General features: G+C 44.2%; 3 protein-coding genes across 6 annotated transcripts; 2 read left to right on the top strand and 1 right to left on the bottom strand.

The window, feature by feature from the left end:
• Position 1: 1 nt before the first annotated feature.
• On the bottom strand, positions 2-6,028 carry LOC110538695 (ATP-dependent Clp protease proteolytic subunit, mitochondrial). The gene is made up of 7 exons (XM_021625671.3): positions 5,893-6,028; positions 5,263-5,364; positions 4,988-5,059; positions 4,447-4,543; positions 3,721-3,908; positions 3,400-3,505; positions 2-2,537 (listed from the first exon to the last, which is right to left on the bottom strand). Exons 1-7 carry the CDS (start codon positions 5,902-5,904, stop codon positions 2,320-2,322), a joined length of 795 nt encoding a protein of 264 aa, XP_021481346.1. The 5' UTR covers positions 5,905-6,028; the 3' UTR covers positions 2-2,319.
• Positions 6,029-6,642: 614 nt separating this feature from the next.
• On the top strand, positions 6,643-10,485 carry LOC110538694 (guanine nucleotide-binding protein G(I)/G(S)/G(O) subunit gamma-5). The gene is made up of 3 exons (XM_021625670.3): positions 6,643-6,900; positions 8,226-8,352; positions 8,679-10,485. The coding sequence occupies exons 1-2, from the start codon at positions 6,808-6,810 to the stop codon at positions 8,349-8,351; spliced, it is 219 nt and encodes a 72-aa protein (XP_021481345.1). The 5' UTR covers positions 6,643-6,807; the 3' UTR covers position 8,352; positions 8,679-10,485.
• A 519-nt stretch (positions 10,486-11,004) lies between these two features.
• LOC110539007 (histone-arginine methyltransferase CARM1) lies at positions 11,005-25,244 on the top strand. 4 transcript variants are annotated; one of them, XM_036938861.2, is made up of 16 exons: positions 11,005-11,334; positions 13,751-13,873; positions 14,226-14,332; positions 14,490-14,594; positions 14,759-14,869; positions 15,146-15,323; positions 15,533-15,623; positions 16,325-16,406; positions 17,243-17,328; positions 17,949-18,038; positions 18,379-18,516; positions 22,203-22,292; positions 22,406-22,518; positions 22,954-23,031; positions 23,155-23,223; positions 23,460-25,244. In XM_036938861.2, exons 1-16 carry the CDS (start codon positions 11,193-11,195, stop codon positions 23,618-23,620), a joined length of 1,764 nt encoding a protein of 587 aa, XP_036794756.1. In that variant the 5' UTR covers positions 11,005-11,192; the 3' UTR covers positions 23,621-25,244. The 4 variants fall into 4 exon arrangements, 2 of the variants coding, with proteins under 2 accessions (XP_036794756.1, XP_036794755.1); XM_036938860.2 differs by having other exon boundaries at positions 11,045-11,334; positions 13,748-13,873; XR_016485384.1 differs by lacking the exon at positions 22,406-22,518 and having other exon boundaries at positions 11,045-11,334; positions 13,748-13,873.
• Positions 25,245-25,310: the final 66 nt, after the last annotated feature.

Raw genomic sequence — 25,310 nt, 5'->3', positions numbered from 1 at the left:
CTTTTCAATATCATTGAGACAAAATCCCAATCTTTAAACATTTTCAATTTCCATCATGACTTGATTAAAATTTACTCTTACAAGACGGGCTTCATCTCTAAAATCCCCCAAGTCGGATCATAGACTCTGAACCGACAGAGTGAATGAAGCACTCTAGGCTTACACAAGTCGCATGTACAGTTGAAGTCGGAAGTTTACATAAACTGGTTGGAGTCATTAAAACAAGTTTTCAGCCACTCCACAAATTTCTTGTTAACAAACTATAGTTTTGGCAAGTCTGTTAGGACATCTACTTTGCATGACACAAGTCATTTTTCCAGAAAGTTGTGAAGACAGATTATTTTACTTCACTGTACCACAATTCCAGTGGGTCAGAAGTTTACATACACTAAGTTGACTGTGCCTTAAACAGCTTGGATAATACCAGAAAATATCATGGCTTTAGAAGCTTCTGATAGGCTAATTGACTTCATTTGAGTCAATTGGAGGTGGACCTGTGGATGTTTTTCAAGGCCTACCTCCAAACTCAGTGCCTCTTTGACAGCATGGGAAAATCAAAAGAAATCAGCCAAAACCTCAAACAATTGTGGACTTCCTTGGGATCAATTTCCAAATGGCTGAAGGTACCACGTTCATCTGTACAAACAATAGTAAGTATAAACACCATGGGACCACGCAGCCGTCATACCGCTCAGGAAGGAGACTTGTTCTGTCTCCTAGAGATGAACGTACTTTGGTGCAAAAAGTGCAAATCAATTCCAGAACAGCAAAGGACCTTGTGAAGATGCTGGAGGAAACCGGTACAAATGTATATTCACCTAAAAGACCACTTAGCAAGGAAGACGCCACTGGTCCAAAACTGCCATAAAGCCAGACTAAGGTTCGCAACTGCACATGGGGACGGAGATCGTACTTTTTGGAGAAATGTCCTCTGGCTTGATACAAAAATAGAACTGCTTGGCCATAATGACCATCGTTATGTATGGAGGAAAAAGGGGGAAGCTTGCAAGCCAAAGAACACCATCCCAACCGTGAAGCATGGGGGTGGCAGCATCATGTTGTGGGGGTGCTTTTCTGCAGGAGGGACTGGGGCACTTCACAAAATTGATGGCGTCATGAGGAAGGAAAATTGTGGATATATTGAAGCTGCATCAAGACATCAGTCAGGAAGTTAAAGCGTAGTCGCAAATTTGTCTTCCAAATGGACAATGACTCCAAGCATACTTCCAAAGTTGTGGCAAAATGGCTTAAGGACAACAAAGTCAAGGTATTGGAGTGGCCATCACAAAGCCCTGATGTCAATCCCATATAAGATTTGTGGGCAGAACTGAAAAAGCGTGTGCGAGCAAGGAGGCCTACAAACCTGACTCAGTTACACCAGCTCTGTCAGGAGGAATGGGCCAAAATTCACCAAACTTATTGTGGGAAGCTTGTGGAAGGCTACCCAAAACATTTGACCCAAGTTAAACAATTTAAAAGGCAACTCTACCAAATACTAATTGAGTATGTTCACTTCTGACCCACTGGGAATGTGATGAAAGAAAAGCTGAAATAAATCACTTATTCTGACATTTCACATTCTTAAAATAAAGTGGTGATCCTAACAGACCTAAAACAGATTTTTACATCACAGCCTGTATTCACAAAGCGTTAAGAGTAGGAGTGCTGATCTAGAATCTGTTTTGCCTTGTCTGTCACAATGAATAAGACTGCATGGACAGGAGGAACTGATCCTAGATCAACACTCCTACTCTTAGATGCTTTATGAGTACAGGCCCAGGTTGGGTGTGTGACAAAGAAAATGTATTTTATTCCAGTTCATGAAAATCAACATCACAATTGTCATGGCTTGTACAAATGGGGGCTATATTGTTTCCTTCACTGTAGAGATCTGCAGTCTTTGTTAGTGGTAAATACAGTGTGCATATTATGGGGGACAGTACAAATCTGAGATTGGTCAAAAATGATCATTCTTAAATGTAAATATTCTAATACTGCTGCATTTTGCCTCCTCTCCCAGAGGTTTATCCAGCACAAAGGTATACAATGCAGGTCTTCTGTTCCAAACCGGCCCCTATCCACCCATAGCACTTCTGTAAATTAAAGGATTGGACAGGTATAAGCAATATAGTAATAGCTCCACTTTGTCCTCTGGTAGGCTACGCTGTAACTTCTCGCATATTAGTATCCACTCCAATACATTTGGATTTAAGGTACATCAGCATATGCTTGCACCTGTCCAATCCATTCCGATCTACAGAAGTGTCGGTAGAAGATGGCTTGTGATTGGGTGTGGGACTGCTTTCTGGTAGTCTGAGGTCAGGGTTCGGGTTTGTGTGAGGAGGGGGGGGTTGGTCCCGGGGGGCTCTGCTCGGTGGCGGAGGCTGGCGAGGGGCAGATGGCGGTAGGGGGCTCCTTCTGGACCAGCTCTGGGTCATCCTGGCCTGCCTGGGGAGGATGCACCAACACTCGGTCGATGATCCCAAAGTCCTGTGCCTCAATGGGGCTCATGTAACGATCTCTCTCCATCACACTCTCTGGGAGAAAGAAAACAGAAGGGAATAATTGTATGGTTATGAGTTTTGGTGAAAATGTGCGACACATTGGTGGTGGCTGAGGTGAGTTCACTCTTACAAAGTGCTTTGAGTGAGGAAGGACTCAATCATCAAATCACTTAACCTTGAAATAGTACTTGAATTTAGTTAGGAGTCACATTGACTCTGTACCGGTACCCCCTGTATGTAGCCTCACTATTGTTATTTCACTGCTGCTGTTTTTTTTATTTCATGTATTTAACTTCTTAAAGCATTGTTAGTTAAGAAAAAAAGTTAAGGTTTACCTGTTGTGTTTGGCACATGTGACAAACAAAAATTGATTTTGAGGCAGGATGCAGTCTACACATTGCATTGTGGGGCAAAACAACATTAGCTTCTCAATGATCATGCAACGCCACACGATTTGATACAGCATATGATTGAAATTAGCCAGAATTTCCTGTTCCACCTCTGGGCAGCTGAAAGTTCTGCACATGTAGACAGTAACCAGAGTTTGACAATGGGCTTGTTTGTAAAGTAGAGAATCCCACACATTCACAGAAGGTTCGGTTGTTTAGCTATCGAAAAGAGGCGTCCAGAGAATTCGGCCATGCAGCCACTCCATTGATATAAGTATATGAAATTTGTTTTAGCTATTTATAGGAAGTCATAAGAAAATACTTTCAAATAGAAGTAGCTGATTTGGCCACATTATTTGAAAATACACAAAAGTATATTAGTAACAAATAAATAATGACGCATGTATTTGAACCCAGGTCTGTCTTCATTGTTTGAACTTTTGTATGCTTACTCAAGGCTTTTCCCTCCGAGCCAGACTACTGAACTGGATGCCTTAGCTACTTACCTATATGTGTCAACAGCTGGCCAGTGTGCTTAGCGTAGAGTTGATTGATCTGTTTCTTTATCTTCATGATCTCCTCAGCCTGAATGGCGATGTCTGTAGCCTGACCCTAATAACACACAGGATAGAGAAGACAGATGTTATGTAAAGCAACTGACAACTGAGGTGTCAAATTACTTAACTCATATTTACATGCCCAATCACAGGTCTGGCTAATGATGGCAACACAAGCTCAACCAACATCTGTACCAGGTCCTCTAACCCCCCCCCCCACCCAGCTATTCCTGCTGCCTCCCTAGTCCCATTACCCCTTTCCATCCTTACCCTGGCTCCTCCGGAGGGCTGGTGCACCATGATGCGGGCGTTGGGCAGGGAGTGCCTCATGCCGGCCGTGCCCGAAGCTAGGAGAAGACTGCCCATGCTGGCCGCCTGGCCCACACACCACGTGGAGATTGGGTTGAGGATGTACTGCATGGTGTCGTAGATGGCCAGGCCTGCCGTCACAACACCGCCTGGGGGGGAAAGAGGATAGGAGAGGAACATCATAGTGAACCAGGATTAATGGTTTGTTGGATTTAGTTCATCGATGTTCCTCTTCTCCCACTCCATAAAGCTGGAATCCATAGCGGTGAACCTGCCATGTCCATTTGCGATATTACAACAAAGACGTTACTTCAAACAAAGACATTTTTCCATCTGACATCATTAGAACCAAGTATGTATGATTTTTTTTTTTTTTTACCACAATGCTGGATGCTCATTTCCTCAACAATAATACATGTGCCTGGGGCTGTTGCGCCTATCATGGATCTCAGCTTTAACGTTAACCTAATGAAGTTCATTTGAAGTCAAGGTAAAAAAAGAGTTTCTGACTGCACCCTTTATCTCCCATTACTGTCATCTGATCCACCTGTCACTTGTGTTCTCTCGGTCTCTTTCCCCTCCAAGAAACATGCTTTTTAAAGTAACCATCCCTATTCCACCAACTGCACCACCATCTGTTCCTCTTTGTGGGAGGTCCCCCTCTATTCTCCTCCCCTATTCTCTTACCAGGACTGTTGATGTACATGTGGATGGGTTTGTTGTTGCTCTCTGACTGCAGAAAGAGTAGTTGAGCAATAACCAGACTGGCCACAGAGTCATCAATCTGAAAAAAAGGCAGGGGGAGAGGAGAGAGATTAACAAATTAATCTTAACTGCAACAGCAGACTCAGAAATCCAGATGTTTTAATCGGTGTGGGCTTACTTCGATTATGACCTTGCGCCGATAAGCAGAGTAAGTTGTATACATTTGATTTATTTTCTTACCATTTATTTAACTAGGCAAGTCTTAATAACACATTTTTATTTACTATGACAGCCTAGGAACAGTGGGATAACTGCCTTGTTCAGGGGCAGAACAACAGATTTTTACCTTGTCAGCTCAGGGATTGCATCTAGCAACCTTTACTGCCATAATCAGTTTCATATCGAATTATTAGTGTGCATGTAAACATACCCAATGTCTCCTGGTGTAGGTTTTGAATCCCAAACTACTACACACACAGACTTACTGGCCATATTACACCGACAGTGACACAGCTAGACTTACTGGCCCCATTACACAGATGATCCTCTCCCTCAGAAGACGAGAGTAGATGTCATACGCACGCTCTCCTCGACCCTAGGAAAGAAGAGAAAGACAAGGAAAAGGAATGAGGGAAAGAAAGAGGAAGATCTTTGAACATTGGAAAGCAGCTAGAATAGCAAGGACCAGGAACTTACAGGTGAAAACCACTAACTAAACCGTTCCAAACCAAGAGTGAATCAAGTTGCATAGAAATGTTGCAGTCCTACATAGAACTCTGTTGGGGTTCCAATTCTTACCGTCTGCTCCACAACGATAGGTACGAGAGGACTCCTCCATTGAGCACTGTGGTGAATGGTCCTGCGTGACTTTAAAGCTGTCACTCCACATTGTAACACCCTCTAAGAGAGGGGGATAGAGAGAAAGAGTTAACATTTGTCTGTAAGATCTCAACTTAAGTGTTGGGCAGGTTATTTCAATAATGATATGTTAAAGTTACATTCAGAGATAGCATGGTTATTTTTTTTCCAACTCTGGCCTTGAAGTGTGTTCAAAACAAAGCTATCAAATGTATTGTGATCTTACATCAACTCTGAACATTACACACACTTTAGAAAATGCTACAGTTACTCATGATTTCACATTAACAGTTAGAGAAATGTTGAGTGGTTTCCTTAAAAAATAGTAATTAAATTTAGCTAACTGGAGATGGGAATGAGTTAGGTTTGCTACACAATTTGTGTCAAGTTACAAGTGTGGCTAGCCAGCTAGCTTTAATCGTCGCAGGTGCATGATGCATACTATTCATCTGATTCGAGAATGCACCGCTGAGACAGCTAATAAACATCTGCACATTGTAATCTATATAGTTTACAACACAAACTATGCATTTCCAAAATATGTTTTCACTCTTTAGCTCCAATACTTACTCGTATAAGCATTGTGATGTCTTGTAATGTGCAATCCCCTCTGTTTGACCCCAATTTAACCGGAAACAATTCTAATTTGAGCGTCGAACTGTTCCTGAAGTGGCTGAGCAATATTCCTCTGTCATGTGACGAGTTTGTGTTTACAGCCTCGAATATGTGGGCGCTAGATGGCAATAGTGCACAAGAAAAATCCACTAACATAATACTACAGTATTGCTTATCGTTGCCTAGTTTTCAGATACGGACTATTTTTTAAATACAAAAGCCTATTTGTTATTTAAATAATTATACTATTGAATAATAATGTGACGATTAAAGCTTAAAATTAAATGTTATTAAAATACAGAAATGTGTGTTGAAGAGCCAAAACTCGTGACATTGTAGATGGGGGTCTCTATAAATAAATATTTTTAAAAAGGAGCGCATGACGAGACTGTATTTCGCTAATGATATCCTCGTGGTTCTGGGGTTGTTTAGAAAAAAAGTATCTTTATACAAAAGAGCGCCAAGACCATTCTAATAAAATACGTTTCCTTTGATTTACTTCACCAAAGCCTACTGTAGGCCTAGAAACCAGTGTATTATTGGCGACACAATGTAAAACCCAAAGGAACATTTAATTTTAAGAAAATAGCCCATTCATTTGTTTAACTGACTGGTCTATTATTATTATTATTATTATTATTATGTTGTTGTTGTTGTTGTTTTACATGTACACATAAGTGCCTCTACTGATAACCATCTTTAATTAGGGGCCATTCTGAAAGCAGTGGGGAGAACATTGCGCAAAAAAAAGCGGTGCGTTTTTTCAGAGAGAGGGGGAGCACTTGAGTCGCAGCGGCCTCATCAGAAAATCTCGTTCTTTCAAGTGATAGCCGGACACTTTCACTTGGCCATTGGACAGACCTCGCAGACATGTCGAATAACAGCGCAAACAGCAGCAACTTGGTTATCGCTCAGAAGGTGGTAAAACAACTTCGCCTAGAGGCGAGTGTTCGCAGGATCAAGGTAAAGAAATGACATTCAGAAAGACTGATCAAAAACTGTTCTGCATTGGGTGTGACTGGCTGACTTGTCAACATGGCCCTTTGGTAACTATTGAAAAGCTATATATTATGTCAAGTTTGACTATTTTATGGGAAGCATCGCGTTATTTGTTACAAAATGCTGTTCCACTGGAACTATGCCATCTGTTTGCAGAATTGTACCTAACTGCAGCGCTGTCCCGTAGACTTAACGGAGTAGCCCGTAAATTGACGTGCTCAATCGAGCGCCGCCTATCACCTGTCATGTTACCGAAAGAAAAATGTAAGATTATAATGCGGTTCTAGTATTGCTGTATGCATAGGTGTTATGTCAAGTCTAGGCTACTCCTCAGCTCTTCAGTTAGTTTAACGCCGTTTTGAATGGATGTATTTATGATATATTTAGAAGTTAACGATGTGCTGTTAATTGTGCTCTAAGTTAATCATGTGAAATATGAAGATATCCTGCTGTAGGCTGTGTTGTCCGGAGAAAGCAAACAGCTCGTAGGCTAGTTTCCGCGAATATTGCAGCACAGTGGTGGCCTTTGTTGATTGTGGCTGTGACAGTAGTGCGATTGTTGGCCAAATTACTCCTTTTAGAGGAGAAAGCCAGATTAGTCCGCAGACCTTAAACCACCCTGTAGCACTCAAGCATACTGTGCTTTGAAGGGCATATGAGAATGCAGGGAAAATATAGGCTTTTATCTATAGCTTATGAAATACGTTTATACCATATTATCAACTAACTAGATAAATAATAAACGTAATGCATAATCAATTTGTGACTTGGTCCTAAAGTGCCATCTTGTGTTAATGGGGACAATGTTATTACAATGTTATGACAACTGTTATAGACTTCACCCATGAAACAACCCTCTAGAAAAGTACCAGATCATTATGCTATTGCTGAGTCAAGTCCTAGGTAGGGACTTTAGGAAAATAGCTGATCATTGCTCAGTTTCTCTCACAGTGTGAGCTTGGAGCATATTACTTTAGGTTCATTAAACTGAGTATCAGTAGGAGTTTTGTGGCAGAGTGAAAGTGTTGGCCCCTCTATTTATTGATGTGTGGACCAGGTCTCTCTTGAAAAGCTAAAACAGAGTTAAAACAAGTAGAAGTTAAGTAGAGCAGGATTGAGCTCAATTTATTTGGAACTTCTTTATAGAAAACGCTGTCACTGTCAATGATGACTCATTCTCATGAATGCCTATGACATTGATATGTCATCTTTACTGCAGTCTTATGTAGCCTTTATGACACAGAATTAAAGTATAATGGAACTGACAGTGTCTCTGTTTCCACTCTCAGGTGTCCCAGGCAGCAGCGGACCTGAAGACCTTCTGCCTGCAGAACGCCCATAAAGACCCTCTCCTCATGGGGGTGCCCTCCAGCGACAACCCCTTCAGACCCCCCAAGTCCTGCGCCCTCTTCTGAGGTGAGATGACAGTCTGATGTGGTAGAGTAGGCTTCAACTAACTCCCTCTCTATCTCTCTCTTCTCTCTCTTCTGTCTATTTCTCTCACACACACACGTGCATGGACACACACACACTCTCTCTCTCTCTCTCTCTGTCTCTTTCTGTCCTGCTTTCTTTCTCTACCTTCCCTCTACCTGTTCCTCACTCTCCTTTTCGCTCTCTGTTTGCTAAACTTTGACCCTTCTGGCTTTGATTGTTACAAAGAGAACGTAACCAATAGCAGCCATATCTCATCTAACTCCTGTGCCAGTGATCTGATCGGACTCTATGCTTTCTCACTGCAGGCGATGGTGATGATGGAGGATTGTAAAACATGTCTGAACATTCCCCAAGGATGGCTTTCAATTCCAAGCCCTTTGGCGTCTCCTACACCCTTCCCCACCACGTCCAGTCACTGAAGACCTCAAGGCCAGAACACAATCACAAGCATTAACCCTATGCTGAGTGAGTTTTGACATGTGTTCTGTTCTGTTCTACAGCTCAATAAGGATAACATTTGCAGTCCTTTGTGTGTTGAGATCATTAGAATGAAAGCACTCCTCAAAGTATAAATATGGCAGTCTCTCCCTGTAGTCTCTACCTTTTGTTACTTTTATTTTACTCAAAGTGAAATTAAACTGTATTAGGTTTTACACATTGTTGTTGGTGAGTCTTTTAAAGTGGTTGACCCAGTGCCATTACATGAGTATAGCCTACCGTATCATTGTTGTGAAGCTATGTTCAACACACTACAGGACATTACACCCGAGTTTGATCTCAGAGCTTGTTTTTCAAAATGGTGCTCAGTTGGTTTGCCACAAACTCGCCTTAACACTGTCACTGTGATTTTTGTCAGATGAAATTGTGAAGCATTTCGATAAGTGTAATTTATGATTCTCTGCTAAAAGTGTGGTGACTCCATGAGCCTCTCAAGAGAATTTAGTCTTTTGACATAAAATTTGTGCACATTCTCATGTGTTAAGTTAAACACTCGACTACACTGTTAAGATCCAGTTAAACCACTGTGATGCAAAATGTAATTCAAAAGAAAATGATGTTACTATGTCTTGAAAAGAGTGACTCAGATGTTAGAGGTTTCTTATGGGTGTTGGCATATAGAGATCTCAAACTCAGGTCATGCAAAAGATCTGTTTCAATGCTGGTTTTGTGGTGTTGCTCAGTCAACATCAGAATAATGATATGAAGGATCATAACAAGAATATTAGGATTACTGTACTGACACTATAGATAAGTATAATTGCTGTGTATCATCATTATTAATAAGCCTGATCTCTGGACACTCAGTGGAAAGAGACTGCTACTCCATTGGTGCATCTACGTTAAAGTAAGGACACATTCTAAATGGTTTAAAGTCATTTTTCGGGTTCCCCACCCCTTTTACCTTTTACTCTTTGCGTACTGCTTCAAACTAATGTGCCTTAGTATGTGCCAAACCTCTGGTAATTTAAATGCCCCGGTTTTAACACGAGACCTGTTGAGGCCTAAATCTGCATTTACTTTCCCACTTGATTAATCAGAAACACTTAAAGAGGACCTGAAGAAGTTGAAAAACAACACCAGAGATTGAGTCATGTTTAGGAACCATACTGTGTTCTTATTACAACATGAAGTGTTGCTAAAAACTGGAGAACAACCCATCAACATGTTCCAATACCCAGAAATATGTCTTCAATAATGTCCTCAGACTTGACCACTGATAGATGAAAGGACTAGGCCTACATAGATTTCCACAGTACTATTAGTCTTGCCTACCAAGTCCTTTCAAATCAGTGGCCATGCAGGAAAGGAGATGGAGGAACGCAAGCTCTTTTCACTATGGTGACAGAGACTGATCTCTGAATTCCTCTGACGTTATAATAAAGTGAACAGAGAACCTTTGAGGACTACAGTGTCCATAATGCATGGGGAAAGCAGAGCACCTCTTTTTACAAATATTAGTCACTGAAATGCTCTGGTGGATGGATTCATACATGTGGAAAACACTGTCATCCTGTTGTGCCTTAACGTTTCTTTTGTGTGTATTTGTCTTAGAATGGTACCATGACATGTATTGACTGAATAATTTAATAAAATGTATAATTTCACCTTCAACATCTCTTTGGGTCTCATGTTTTATTAAAGAGTTTGTTAAGAGTGCCCCCCTTAAGCTGACTGGCCAGAACACACAAGAGTATCAGGGGTAGGCAACTCCTCTCCTGCAGGGACCTGAGTGTCTGCTGCTTTTCTCTTTCGCCTGGCACTTAATTCATCCACTGATGCCATACCTGGTTTATAAATCAGATGCTGATTTGGAGAGAACAAAAGACAACAGACATGCACTCAGGCCCCCGTGGACCAGACTTGCTCATCCCTGTCACATAGAATGCTGCTCAAGTAATACCAGTGCATATTTGCCAATAGTCTGCCAGATAAACAGTATTTAGCCACTGCCCAAAGTTGTAGGTTTTGGTACTTGCTGCATGACATGTTACACAGCAGAACCAATATTATTCACACAGATTTAACAAACCAGGATACGAAACGCAGCCTGGCTGACAGTCTGACATTTTTATTTAATTCAAATGATTATTCAAGATCCCCTATTTCTCTCATTGTCCAACTAACTATACTGTCTTTGCTGAAAGTGTACAGCAGTGACAACAGAAGTCAGAGCAAAGTCTACTGTATTTGCACTAAGCAGTTTGCCTCTCGGCCACATAGTGGCGGTAGAGCTGTGTGTATCCCGTTTCCTGTCGTGAGTGCACGTCCAACGCTGGATGTGAGAGCCACAGTGAGCTGTCTCTTCCCACAGATCGAAGATGGCGGTGTCGGTGTTTCCCGGCGTGCGGCTCCTCTCTATCGGAGACGCAAACGGAGAAATACAGCGTCACTCCGAGCAGCAGCCTCTACGACTGGAGGTGAAAGCCACACAGGACGCGGCCCTGATCAACCTCTCCAACGGTGAGTGGACTTGAGACAGCTCTTCCATACACCGGTTCGGCCTGGGCTCCTTGTTAACTGACGTTACTCTGGCTAACTAGCCAGAGCTTAATGCTACAAAGCTAGCTAGCCGATGCGAGTGCCTGGGCTTGCACGTGTGTGCGGGTGGGGGTTCCACTTCAAAACCGACTGGTTCCACCTATAGAATCCAACGTAATGGGGACTGTTTTCGCTTATCGCTATTAGCTAGCTAGCTAGCTAGCTACCATAACTTAGTTAGCTAACGTTACTTCTCCAGCACCACGACAGCGCACACTGTTGTTAGCTTAGCTAACTATAGGTGGTTAGCTTTAGCAAGCTTACTGCGCTCACTTCGTGGCTTGTGGACCACGTTTTTTCTTTCGTATCTATTTGCCTTGAGCAATATTCTTTAAAGTATTTATTTAATGCGAAGTAGTATGTTTTAGCTCACACGAGACGTTTCCTGGACAGCAAGCTAAGTGTGACCAAGCACATTAGATACCTATCTACCCCTGTTTACTAATATCAACTTGCTAACAATTTAGCGCCAGATTGCATTTCAATGATGTACTATCCTGTCCCGCAGCTGAGCATTTTATCCAGCTCGCTACACATTGACGCAGATAGCCAAAGCTAATTGACATGTTAACGTGCTCTTTCATTTTTGCCCCAATAAGCTATCAGCCATACTACGCAATGGTTTGCCCTTAATGCCACAGAGTTCTAACAGTTAAGACAAACTGCGTCATATGAGCATTGCCCTCTTTCTTAGATAGTTATGAGAAAGCAAGATAACATTTGACCCTTTGAGATGGGTATCTTAAAAGTGTGTTTTGTTTTGGAACGTCGTCTTTGCGCACAGATCATACTAGTAGCGGTGCAAACAAGCAAGCTAACCCCGGTGGCTCGCGCGTACTACTTTATGGTAATCTAATCTACTGTAGATGCCTAGCTGAGTGAATAAATATCGATAAACGAAATATATATTTTTTAAACAGGCTAAATATGGGTCCTTATGTTTCGATAAGCTAAACCAGGCTCGTATTAGTTATTCATCTTTGTTCTCCCCTGAACAATAGCCAGTCCCCCACCTCCCTACTCCCCTGTCGATCACTTGTGTGCTCGCGCTGAGGGCTTGCAGCTTTTGTTACACCGAGGCACAGATGGGATGTCCCTTTCAAGAAGCCGTGATGTCCCTATTTTTGATACAGTCAAGATTGGGCTGTGGGGAAAGTAGAAATGTATGTGTGGCAGGATGTTTTTCAAGGTGTCCTATCAAAGTTTTATGATATGTGTGATTGCCTGGTCCGGTCCATAGGCCCAACAGCCGTTTCCTCTTCCAACATTCCCATGATGATGGAAGATAAACGTTTCCACACCAGACAGGAATGAACTCCCGATTGAATTGCTACATAGAGCAGCACGACTGAGTCTAAAGTAATTCCACTTGGAAAAATAACCTCAGTGTCTTGCCACACAATCATTTTATTTCTGCTTTATTATAGACACAAAAGCACCTCAATCAAACACAGCACACTAGTAATGTCTGTCTATCATGCTGGAATGGGTGTATTTACATTGTCCATGAGGGGCAATGCCTTGGCCCAGCAAAAATAGCACCATTTTGCTCTTCACTTTGACAAGTGTCTATTATGACCTGACATTATCCTGTTAGAACATTGACATGACTATCATCTGGTTGTTACATATCTGTAACAGGTCTATAGTGACAGTCCTTGTCCCCCTTCTGTCATTGTCGTTTCCCACAATGTTCAGCTGAAGGGCCTTGTAGACAGGCCAGGTCTAGTGGAGGGAGATGGTTGTAGCCTACATATTTTAAAGCATGCACTCTATCTCTCAGCCCTTGCATCGAACACACACTTGTTAAGCAACACATACACTCCCGCTCTCATATTTATCGCAGGTTAATCCGGTGTCAGTCGCTAGTTTGGTCTGTTAATAAAACATGCTGCATCTGGCTAATCTAAGTAACAGCGCTAGTCTTAATCCCATCACAACTGCTGGATTAAACCACAGATTATCTCACTGCCATGCGGGCACAGCCCTAGACCTACCTTGCCAATATATTGCTTTCACAAATCCAGTCTTTAAAACTATGTCATCTTAATCATCCAGGGGTGTGTGTGAAATAGATTCAATAGAAGAAATTAGTCACTTTCCCTCGGCTAAAGGAGGTTAAAAATAGCTTGTTGCTTGTTGCTATGCATGAGATGCTATAGTGCTAATTGAATCAATAAAGCGCTGTGTGTGATCAGGCCAGTTCTGTTAGCATGTTGTTCTTCATGTTGTGTGACCTACGGTAAGCCACGTACTCCTGTGCCACACTTATTCCATGAATGACCTGTTGTGGGAGTGTTGCTTGGCCCTAACTATTGTATGACTCCTCTCACAGCAGAGGAGACATGTGTGTTCAAGTGTTCGGTCTCCAGGGACACAGAGTGCAGTCGCGTGGGGAAACAGTCGTTCATCATCACGCTAGGCTGCAACAGCGTCCTGCTACAGTTCACCTCACCTGCAGGTAGCTAACCCCCGGCAACCACTGCCACTCTGTCACAGAGAATGCTGTCATTGTCTGTCAGTCTTTTTTCTGTCTGTCTTTGACTGCCTGCCAGTAGGCTATATCTGTCTCTGTCATTGACCCTCTGTCTCCTGTGTGTCTTTGACTCCCTGTCCTAGTGCACATGTTCCTGTCCTCATAAAGAGATTCGTATTGTTTCTCATACTTGTCTTGCCTCTGTCATCCTTGTGAACTGTTATAATTGGTTATTATTATTGTTCGTTTGATTTCTCCCCATTATGACTGGCTTAAGACCGTTTATAACTTATGTCTGATTTGTCCTGCTTATAACCTGTTATGACGATCTCCTCAGAGTTCTCATCGTTCTATAACCTCCTGAAGAACTGCCGCGGCCACAGTGGAGAGCAGTCGGTCTTCAGCGACAGGACAGAGGAATCATCCGCAGTACAGTACTTCCAGGTGCACACGCAGAATCTGCCATGCATTGCAATAAATAATTTATTCCAACCTTTATTAGCTCCGTGACAATATTAAAACACCTCATGAAAAATAAGCTGTTCTGTCACTTTATTTTCCTCTCACTCCCTTGTTCTCCCTCTCTCCTTCTCTCCTCCAGTTCTATGGCTACCTCTCCCAGCAGCAGAACATGATGCAGGACTACGTCAGGACAGGAACCTATCAGAGGGCCATCCTCCAGAACCACACTGACTTCAAGGACAAGGTACTGATGCACTGTCCTGGGACTTAAATATAGCTTGTTCTGAATTTAGTCCTTTGCTGTATTTGAAACTAATCTGTTGTTTAATTGGTTTGGGCAGTAGACACTGCTGGATTTCATTGATGTCTTTATCAGGGAAGAATTAGAGTCCATTCCTCTCTCTCTAGGTGGTGTTGGATGTGGGCTGTGGTTCAGGGATTCTGTCGTTCTTTGCTGCTCAGGCGGGGGCCAGGAAGGTCTACGCTGTGGAGGCCAGCACCATGGCCCAGCATGCAGAGGTAACAGACACACTAAACTATGCTGAAATTAAGTGACCTATATATTTTCAATTAACTGCACTTTTTCTGGCCCGCAAATTGATTTTGACAAACTAATCAAAGCCCTCGAGCTGAAAAGTTTGTCATCCCTGCTCTAACCCTATCCTCTTCTTGACATGCTATGTAGCCATAAATCTGGCAGATGTATCAGTTTCACTCTAATACACACACACCAACTAGATCCACTAGACCACTAGATCCGGGTGACCTCTAACCCTCTGGTGTCCCCTCCACTAGGTCCTGGTGAACACTAACCGTCTGGGGGACCGTGTGGTGGTGATCCCTGGTAAAGTAGAGGAGGTTACGCTACCTGAGCAGGTGGACATCATCATCTCAGAGCCCATGGGCTACATGCTCTTCAACGAGAGGATGTTGGAGAGCTACCTCCACGCCAAGAAGTTCCTCAAGCCTAGTGGTGAGGCAGAGGGAAGGTTGGAGGGAGAGCATAGAAAGGGGTAGAGTAGGGGGGAAGGAGAAAGGGAGAAAATGTCAAAAGGTCTGAAGATTATTTTGAAGCCCAAGCAGTATATAATATGAAAGTCTACATTTTAAAAATGAGACATATTCATCATGACTAGCCACTGGTGATTGTACCATCATTAACTGACTTCATGTGTGTCACAGGTAAAATGTTCCCCACCATCGGTGACGTGCACCTGGCCCCCTTCACAGACGAACAGCTCTACATGGAGCAGTTCACCAAGGCCAACTTCTGGTGAGTAGGAGGGGAGGGAGGAGAGAAACGGGGAGTAGGAGGGGAGGGAGGAGAGAAACAGGGAGTAGGAGGGGAGGGAGGAGAGAAACGGGGAGTAGGAGGGGAGGGAGGAGAGAAACAGGGAGTGGGAGGGAGGAGAGAAACGGGGAGTAGGAGGGGAGGGAGGAGAGAAACGGGGAGTAGGAGGGGAGGGAGGAGAGAAACGGGGAGTAGGAGGGGAGGGAGGAGAGAAACGGGGAGTAGGAGGGGAGGGAGGAGAGAAACGGGGAGTAGGAGGGGAGGGAGGAGAGAAACGGGGAGTAGGAGGGGAGGGAGGAGAGAAACGGGGAGTAGGAGGGGAGGGAGGAGAGAAACGGGGAGTAGGAGGGGAGGGAGGAGAGAAACGGGGAGTAGGAGGGGAGGGAGGAGAGAAACGGGGAGTAGGAGGGCAGGGAGGAGAGAAACGGGGAGTAGGAGGGCAGGGAGGAGAGAAACGGGGAGTAGGAGGGGAGGGAGGAGAGAAACAGGGAGTAGGAGGGGAGGGAGGAGAGAAACGGGGAGTAGGAGGAAGGATGGGGTTGGAGGGACAGGGGGAAATGGCAAGAGAAGAAGCTCTGGGAGTAGAAGCAGTGAATGTACGGAGATATCAGTCACTTTTCATTGGGCTGCTGTAGTTGCTGAGATTGAGTTGATGATGATGATTCTCTCACTCCCTCATTCAGGTACCAGCCTTCCTTCCATGGTGTGGACCTCTCAGCCCTGCGAGGAGCAGCGGTGGATGAGTACTTTCGCCAGCCCATTGTGGTACGTAGAATTCTCAGTTGTATGTCAGACTCTTGAACACCTATCTTCTGACATTGCCTGCCCTGCCCACCATGTCGGTTAAAGCGATACCCCCCACCCCCGCAAGAGGATTGGGGTGAATGGGGGCGGTTAACTAGGAAATGTATATGGGAGGGGTATTTAAGGCCTGAAATAGTCAGGGGGTATGTGGGGACGAGCTGTTTGTGGAAAATTGGGTTACATAGTACGGACTGGCCTGTGTGTTTGTTTATGTCTAAGGGTGGTACATGGAGTGTGTGTGTTTATGGGCAAACGCTGATGCAGGATAGGAGATTGACTGTATGGGAGTGTGTGTTTGTGGTAGAAGATACCACCGTCACACTGTGTGTGTTATGACGGCTGGGATAAATAAGTTAGATGCGGTCTGAGTTTAGGATCCCAATGTTTTCGCCCAGTCCAGCTCCCCCAGTCTTACACCACAGAACCAACAGTGAGGTTTCAACAGTACTATCACTGCTCATAATGGGTATTCATTGAATTCATCTCAACCCTTTTTATCACACACAGCGACACACCGACACATACACATCATTTTCCAGCGGTAGTCAGCTGGGTAGGCCTCCTCCGTGCCTACTCCTCTGTTACTCTGCTGGGCGAGCCATACCCGGCCGGAAGGCCTGGTTCTGGGTACAGCCTCTGTTCTAGATCATTAAATTAAGGCATAGGCCGTCTCCGTACCCTCTCTAGCCAATGCTGCCGTAAAACATTTCTACCTCACTGGGACTTACCTGGATACTCTTGCTTCCCTCTTCCCCGTCTCTCTCCTTCCTCCTTTTTCTTTCCCTCCCCCCTCTCAGGACACATTTGATATCCGTATCTTGATGGCCAAGTCTGTCAAATACACAGTCAACTTCCTGGAGGCCAAAGAGGAGGATTTGTACAGGTCTGTGTGCCGTCTGTCTGTGTCTGTTATTCCCTCATATATTTATTATTGAATTGTTATTCATAGAATGAGTTGAGAATTGAGATGCGACATGTTACTGAATGTAGGGATGTCCTACTTCTCTAATATACTTCCGATACTACATAATTCCTTCTAGTGTCTAAAAATAACCTTAAAGCAGCAATCAGAAGTTGAAACAATAACAAAGCGAATTCCCCGTCCTTCTTTATGTAAAAAGTGGAGGGATGGGCTGGAGAAATGTAACCACTCTCAAATTCATAGACTGGGCTATGGATGCAAGGACTGACCATCCATGATATCAACATTATAGTTTTAACCATGTTTTGACGATATATATATTGTTTTACATTTACTTTGTTTACAAACATTGGAGTAAAACAAACTTATATTTTGGGTTCTGATGGGGGTACGGGAGTTGAACTAAGCTCATGAGGCATTTATAAGTTATATTCTTCAAGACTTAATGGGTATATATCATACATTTATAAGTCCAAAAAATGGATGTAGCAACAGTTGATTGCCCCTTTAACTAGACTAATGCTTATCCCACTCTTTTCTCTCTTCCCCTCTCTCTTCCCTTCTCTCGCTCTCTCTTTCAGGATAGAGATTCCCTTTAAGTTCCATATGATGCACTCAGGGCTGGTGCACGGCCTGGCCTTCTGGTTCGACGTAGCGTTCATGGGATCAATGTAAGTTGGTCTGAGCTGCCTTAACCAGGGCTGAAGTGTGTGTATGGTCAAGGAGTAAAATCACTTGATCCAGGACTCCTGACCTACATGGATCCTGACTACAGCTACACTGTCACTTTCCTTTCATCACTTGTTTTTTCTCACAGACATTGTAATAAACACAAAGACAGAAAGTGGGTACAACTTAAAAGCAATACAATACATTCACAATAGATACATTTCACAATAAGTTGTAAAGGGCTGTTCCTACTGAATATCTGACCATGCTTGTACAGTAGTAGGATAACGCTGATTGAACCTTAAAGTATCCTGACCTCTAATCCCCCCCCTCTCTCTGCAGGGTGACAGTGTGGCTCTCTACAGCCCCCACAGAGCCCCTGACCCACTGGTACCAGGTCCGCTGTCTGCTCCAGTCACCCCTCTTCACCAAGGCAGGAGACACACTTTCCGGCACAGCACTGCTTATCGCCAACAAGAGGTGAGAGACTGTAGAGGGATCTACTGGGAGTCTGTTGGGGAAGGGAGGCTTTGGTGTTAGTGTGTTGCCATTCACCTCTAGGCCCAGGCTTGTGTTATATTATGACAGTTCTGAATGAATGTGTGTAGGTGATATACAGTGAGCTCCAAAAGTATTTGGACAGCGACAATTATAAAGAAAATTGCCTCATACAATGACTATGGGGATGAAGTGCAGACTGTCAGCTTTCATTTAATTTTCATCCATATCAGGTGAACCATTTAGAAATAGGTTCCAATTATTTTGTGCCCAATTTAATTAATGGAAAATAATGAATTGTCATTTTTGAGTCACTTTTATTGTAAATAACAATAGAATGTTTCTAAATACTGTGGATGCTACCATGATTACATAATATCCTGAATTAATCGTAAATAATGAGTGAGGAAGTTAGTGTAACCTCATGCTAACCTCTCACCACTACAATAACAGGGGAGGTTAGCATTTGGTGGGGTGGGGGGTCGTGGATGATATTTGTGCATCTGCAACCTCATGTATCAAAACAACAATGTCTCACTGCCTCTACTTTTGGAGCTACCCAGTGCATTTGGAAGGTATTCAGATCCCTTGACTTTTTCTACATTTTGTGAGGTTATAGTCTTACTCTAAAATCTATTAAATAAATAAAATCCTCAGCAATTTACACGCACCAGCCCATAACGACAAAGCGGAAACAAGTTTGTAGAAATGTTTTTAAATGTATTTAAAATACATTAACTTACTTTATTTACGTAAGTATTCAGACCCTTTGCTATGAGACTCGAAATTGAGCTCAGATGCATCCTGTTTCCATTGATCATCCTTGAGCTGTTACTACAACTTGATTGGAGTCCACCTCTGGTAAATTAGATTGATTGGACATGATTTGGAATGGCACCCCTGTATATACGGTCCCACAGTTGACAGTGCATGTCAAAGCAAAAACCAAGCCATGAGGTCGAAGGAATTGTTGGGAAAGTCCGAGACCGGATAGTGTCGAGGCACAGATCTGGAGAAGGGTGCCAAAACATTTCTGCACCATTGAAGGTCCCCAAAGAACACAGTGGCCTCCATCATTCTTAAATTGGAAGTTTGGAACCACCAAGACTCTTACTGGAGCTGCCCTCCCGGCCAAGCTGAGCAATCAGGGGAGAAGGACCTTGGTCAGGGAGGTGACCAAGAACCCGATGGTCACTCTGTCAGAGCTCCAGAGTTCATCTGTAGAAATGGGAGAACCTTCCAGAAGGACAACCATCTCTGCAGCACTCCACCAATCAGGCCTTAATGGTTGTGGCCAGATGGAAGCCACTCCTCATTAAAATGCACATGACCGCCTGCTTGGAGTTTGCCAAAAGGCACCTAAAGGACTCTCAGACCATGAGAAACACAATTCTCTGGTCTGATGAAACCAAGATTGAACTCTTTGACCCGAATGCCAAATGTCACATCTGGTGGAAACCTGGCACCATCCCTACGTCCCTAGCATGGTGATGGCAGCATCATGCTGTGGGGATGTTTTTCAGAGGCAGGGACTGGGAGACTAGTCAGGATCAAGGCTAAATGAACAAAGCAAAGTTCAGAGAGATCCTTGATGAAAACCAGCTCTAGAGCACTCAGGCGAAGGTTCACCTTCCAACAGGACAACAACTCTAAGCACACCGCCAAGACAATGCAGATGTGGCTTCGGGACAAGTCTTTGAATATCCTTGAGTGGCCAGCCAGAGTCCGGACTTTAACCCGATCAAACATGTTTGGAGAGACCAGAAAATCATATCAGATTGTATTTGTCACATGCGCCGAATTCAACAGGTACCTTACTGTGAAATGCATACTTACAAGCCCTTAACCAACAATGCAGTTTTAAGAAAATACCAATAAAAAAAGTATGCCATAAGAATAACTAATAATAAAAGAACAGCAGTAAATAACAATGGCTATATACAGAGGGTACCGGTACAGAGTCAATGTGTGGGGGCACCTGTGTCAAGGTAATTGAGGTAATATGTACATGTAGGTAGAGTTATTAACCCATCCCGGATCCGGTATATTTGTCATCAGCAACGCTGAATAGCATAGCGCAACAGTCAAAAAATATTACTTGAAAATATTCATATTCATGAAATCACAAGTGAAATATAGTGAAACACAGCTTAGCCTTTTGTTAATCACCCTGTCGTCTCAGATTTTGAAATGATGCTTTACAGCCAAAGCAAGACAAGTGTTTGTGTACGTTTATCGATAGCCCAGCATAGCATTATGTACACTTAGCATCAGGAAGCTTGGTCACAAATCAGAAAAGCAATCAAATTAATTGTTTACCTTTGATGAGCTTCGGATGTTTTCACTCACGAGACTCCCAGTTAGACAGCAAATGTTCCTTTTGTTCCATAAAGATATTTTTTTATATCCAAATACCTCCGTTAGTTTGATGCGTTATGCAGAGGAATCCACCGGAAATAGCAGTCACGACAACGCAGACAAAAATTCCAAATTATATCCATAATATCGACAGAAACATGGCAAACGTTTTTTATAATCAATCCTCAAGGTGTTTTTCAAATATCTATTAGATAATATATCAACCGGGACAGTTGGCTTTTCACTAGGACCGGGAGGAAAAATGGCTACCTCTCTGTGTTGCGCAGATGGGGGGGGGGGGGGCAATACAAATAGTCTAGGTAGCCATTTGATTAGCTGTTCAGGAGTCTTATGGCTTGGGGGTAGAAGCTGTTTCGAAGCCTCTTGGACCTAGACTTGGCGCTTCGGTACCGCTTGCCGTGTGGTATCTGAGAGAACAGTCTGACTAGGGTGGCAGGAGTCTTTGACAATTTTTAGGGCCTTCCTCTGACACTGCCTGGCAGCTTGTAGAACCTTTTGAGGATCTGAGGACCCATGACAAATCTTTTCAGCCTCCTGAGGGGGAATAGGTTTTGTCATGCCCTCTTCACGACTTCCTTGGTGGGCTTGGACCATGTTAGTTTGTTGGTGATGTGGATGCCAAGGAACTTGAAGCTCTCAACCTGCTCCACTACAGCCCCGTCGATGAGAATGGGGGCGTGCTCAGTCCTCATTTTCCTGTAGTCCACAATCATTTAGGCAGGTTACCTTAGTGTTCTTGGGCACAGGGACTATGGTGGTCTGCTGTGCAGCAACGCTCCCCATCCAACCTGACAGAGCTTGAGAGGATCTGCAGAGAAGAATGGGAGAAACACCCCAAATACAGGTGTGCCAAGCTTGTAGCGTCCTACCCAAGAAGACTAGGCTATAATTGCTGCCAAAGGTGCTTCAACAAAGTACTTAGTAAAGGATTTGAATACTTATGAAAATGTCATATTTCAGTTTTTTTAAATAATATAAATCAGGAAACTACAAACTTGTTTTTGCTTTGTCATTGTGAGGTATTGTGTTTAGATTGAGGGATTTAAAACATAAAATAATAATAAATGTTAAAAAATGATGTAATAAAATGTGGAAAACGTCAAGGGGTCTGAATACCTTCCGGAAGCACTGTATATATGTGTATTACAGATGTGTGCTTGCTGAATCTGTGCTTCTCTGTCTGTCTGTGTTGGTCTGTGTTAAACTATCCACCTCCATTCTCACCTCCTCCCATACCAACCCCCGGCTCTCCTCCCATACCAATCCCTGGCTCTCTTCCCTCCTCACAGACAAAGCTACGACATCAGTATTGTTGCCCAAGTGGACCAGACAGGCTCCAAGTCCAGCAACCTCCTGGACTTGAAGAACCCCTTTTTCAGGTGAGTTGGTCTGTTCCGCTGCCCTCGGCCTGTGCCATTCAGGATAACGACCCGGGGGGAAGGGGAGCTCCCTCTCATGGCGTGTATGTTGTTGTGTATGTGTGTTTTTGTAGGTACACAGGCAGCACCCCCACCCCCCCTCCTGGGTCGCACTACACCTCCCCCTCTGAGACCATGTGGAACACTGGGGGGGCCTACAGCATGAGCCAGGGCATGGCTGTGTCAGGTAAATACACACACATAGAGGACACTGGTAGAGGACACACACAGAGGACATACCCACACACACTGCACGGGGCAGAACCCACACACTGCATGAGGCAGAACACTGCTGTGTCAGGTAAACGCACAGACGATACACAAAATCTGACCCATGATAGCATCATCAGGCAAAAGTATCCATACAACATCATGACTAAATGTCTTACTAAACTGTAGGGATATCACAGAATAGATCAGGCTAACAGAGTAGCTGATAGACAGGGGATGCATGCTCTCTCTGAGGGGAAAACGGTGTGTGAGAGAGAAAGGATGCTTATGCTTCTCCTGTGCTTTATTCCCATTTCGCTCCCTTTCTCTCCCTATCTCTCTTGTTCTCTCTCCTCCCCATCTCACTCTCTTCCCCGTCTCACCCTTTCATCTCTCTCTCTCTCTCTCTCAGGGATGCCTACAGCCTATGACCTCAGTACAGTCATGGGCAGCGGCTCGACGGTGTCCCACAACAACCTCATCCCCCTCGGTAGGATACTACGGACTGATGGGCTGACAGACAAGCACAGACCGTGTGACTGACTGTGTGTGTTTGCACGTTTGTGTGTGCGTTAATACACCGTCTCACTATTTCCTCTGTTCCCGCCCTCAGTGAACACAGGGATAGTGAATCACACCCACTCCAGGATGGGCTCCATCATGAGCACCGGAATCGTCCAGGGTACGTCTCTTTATACACTATACAAGGGTTTCCTAAACTGATTTAAATAACGAACTCCTCAAGTTTTGATTATTTGAATCAGCTGTGTAGTGCTAGGGCAAAAACCAAAACGTGCACCTGGGGGGGGGGGGGGGGGGGGGTCAAGTTTCCTAAACACCTGTGACATAGTTGGCCCACAACCAATCAAGGGAAGGTGATAACACTTTCCCCCTCTCTCCCCCCCCCCATCTCTCCAGGAGCTTCTACTGGCCAATCAGGTCCTAGCAGCAGCAGCAGCTCTAACCAGCAGCAGCAGCAGCATTATCCCGTCACCAACCAGTTCACCATGGGGGGACCCGCCATCTCCATGGCCTCTCCCATGGCCATCCCTAGCAACACCATGCATTATGGGAGTTAAGACCTCGTCACCCTTCACCTCCGAACCCCTGCATGACCTCTACTAGCCCCTCCCCCTGACCGACCACAGCCAGAACCAGAATACCAAAACCAGTGCTGTCGTGTTGTCCCTCCAGCACCTTCCTTTCTCCTTTACTGTCCATCTCTCTATCACTGGAGTTATTCTCATATCCGTCCCTCCTCGCCGCTCTCTCCGCTTTGAGAGCTGTTCCCCATCTTCCCCCTCTCATCATCGTGCAGCAGCTATGATATCACCAGTCCAGCCAGAGGGTGGCAGCACCTCTACGTTCAACTGACAGACTGATCAGCACAAAGAATTGGCAGTTTCTCTGAATGGAGAGCGGAACTGAACTTTGATTGACTGGACCTTTTTATGCTTTACAGACACATGTACACCTACACATACACATTGAACACAGAGACTTTTGTTGCAAAGAATAACTCATTGCACGACTGTACAGCAGGTATCATCTCCTTTATCCGGGTTCCCTCCCTTTTGGACATTTCGCCTCCCCTAGTGCCAGTGTGATGCCCCACCCTTCCCCCTCCTCCTCCACCAAACACACACACAACCCCATCCACTACAGCCAGTCGCTATCCCCCCTCCCCTTATCACTGGATTGGATGTCCCCCACTACAGATCTGCACTGAAAGGACAGGGGGCTTTCCTGTAGAGTAGAACACTATGAACACCCCTCACTGATGCCATTTTGTTTTCATATCGAGGCACTTCTCCACCTGCCCGTAGAGCCTCTCTCCTTAAACGGCCCCATTCCAGAGCGATAGCTAGCTCCCCCCAAGGTGTTTGTCTGGTCATCCATAGTGGTAGTCTTTAGCCCAGTAGACCTAGGCTATCTGAAAAGACACCCTATTCCATATACAGTGCTCTACTTTTGACTAGAGCCACATGGACAAATGAAGTGCACTGTATAGGGACTAGGGTGTCATTTGAGACGTAGCCTAGATGTCAGTGTGTAGGACGTGATCTTGAAGAACATCAACTCTGGAACTCTGTTAGAACATCACCTCCGATTGAGGTGTGTTGTCCAAAGCCAATAAGCTTCGAGGACACCGCAGCAGACCCGGCCCCCCACTCCCCTTCATAGCCAATCAGGATTGCAGCGAGCCGATGGTATTGGTGGAAGCAGGATGAACCCACAGAAAGACAGACTGACAGTATGGACCAAGGACACTGATGTCGGCCGTTGGAGCAGCTGTATCCTAGTTTACATTCTTCCCCGGTTTCCTTTCCTTCATTTTGAGACTGCGGTTCAGACTGAGGTGGGGAGTTGGGAATATAGGGAGTAGGGAGTCACCTCTTTCCCTCCTCACTACCTATGATATCCAGACTCTAACATATCTAAACCTCTCCTCCCTCCTTTCCCGGGCAAGTCGATTGCTCAACCTTCAGACAAAGACTTAATGGACATGTATGCATTGCTTCCAGTCACAATTTGTGGACTGAGTTTAAATTTTGATTTAGCAAGTTTTATGAAGAGAAAATGTCTTGCTAGTTTGTAGGGTTAACTTTTCAGTTGTCTTTATTTGTTTCACAGAAAAGCAACAAACAAAAAACAAGTATAAAAGGAGTAAATTAAATGTTGGTGGAGAAGTCCCCCAAAAAATATTTGGATCGGGTCTTATAATTAACTTGATATTACAGTTAGAATTGTAACACCAATGTTGTGATA

This window comes from Oncorhynchus mykiss, chromosome 12, assembly GCF_057628025.1.
Source record: "Oncorhynchus mykiss isolate SJ-2025 chromosome 12, ASM5762802v1, whole genome shotgun sequence".
Lineage (NCBI taxonomy): Eukaryota > Metazoa > Chordata > Actinopteri > Salmoniformes > Salmonidae > Oncorhynchus > Oncorhynchus mykiss.
This window is presented reverse-complemented; position numbering and strand designations above follow the sequence as displayed.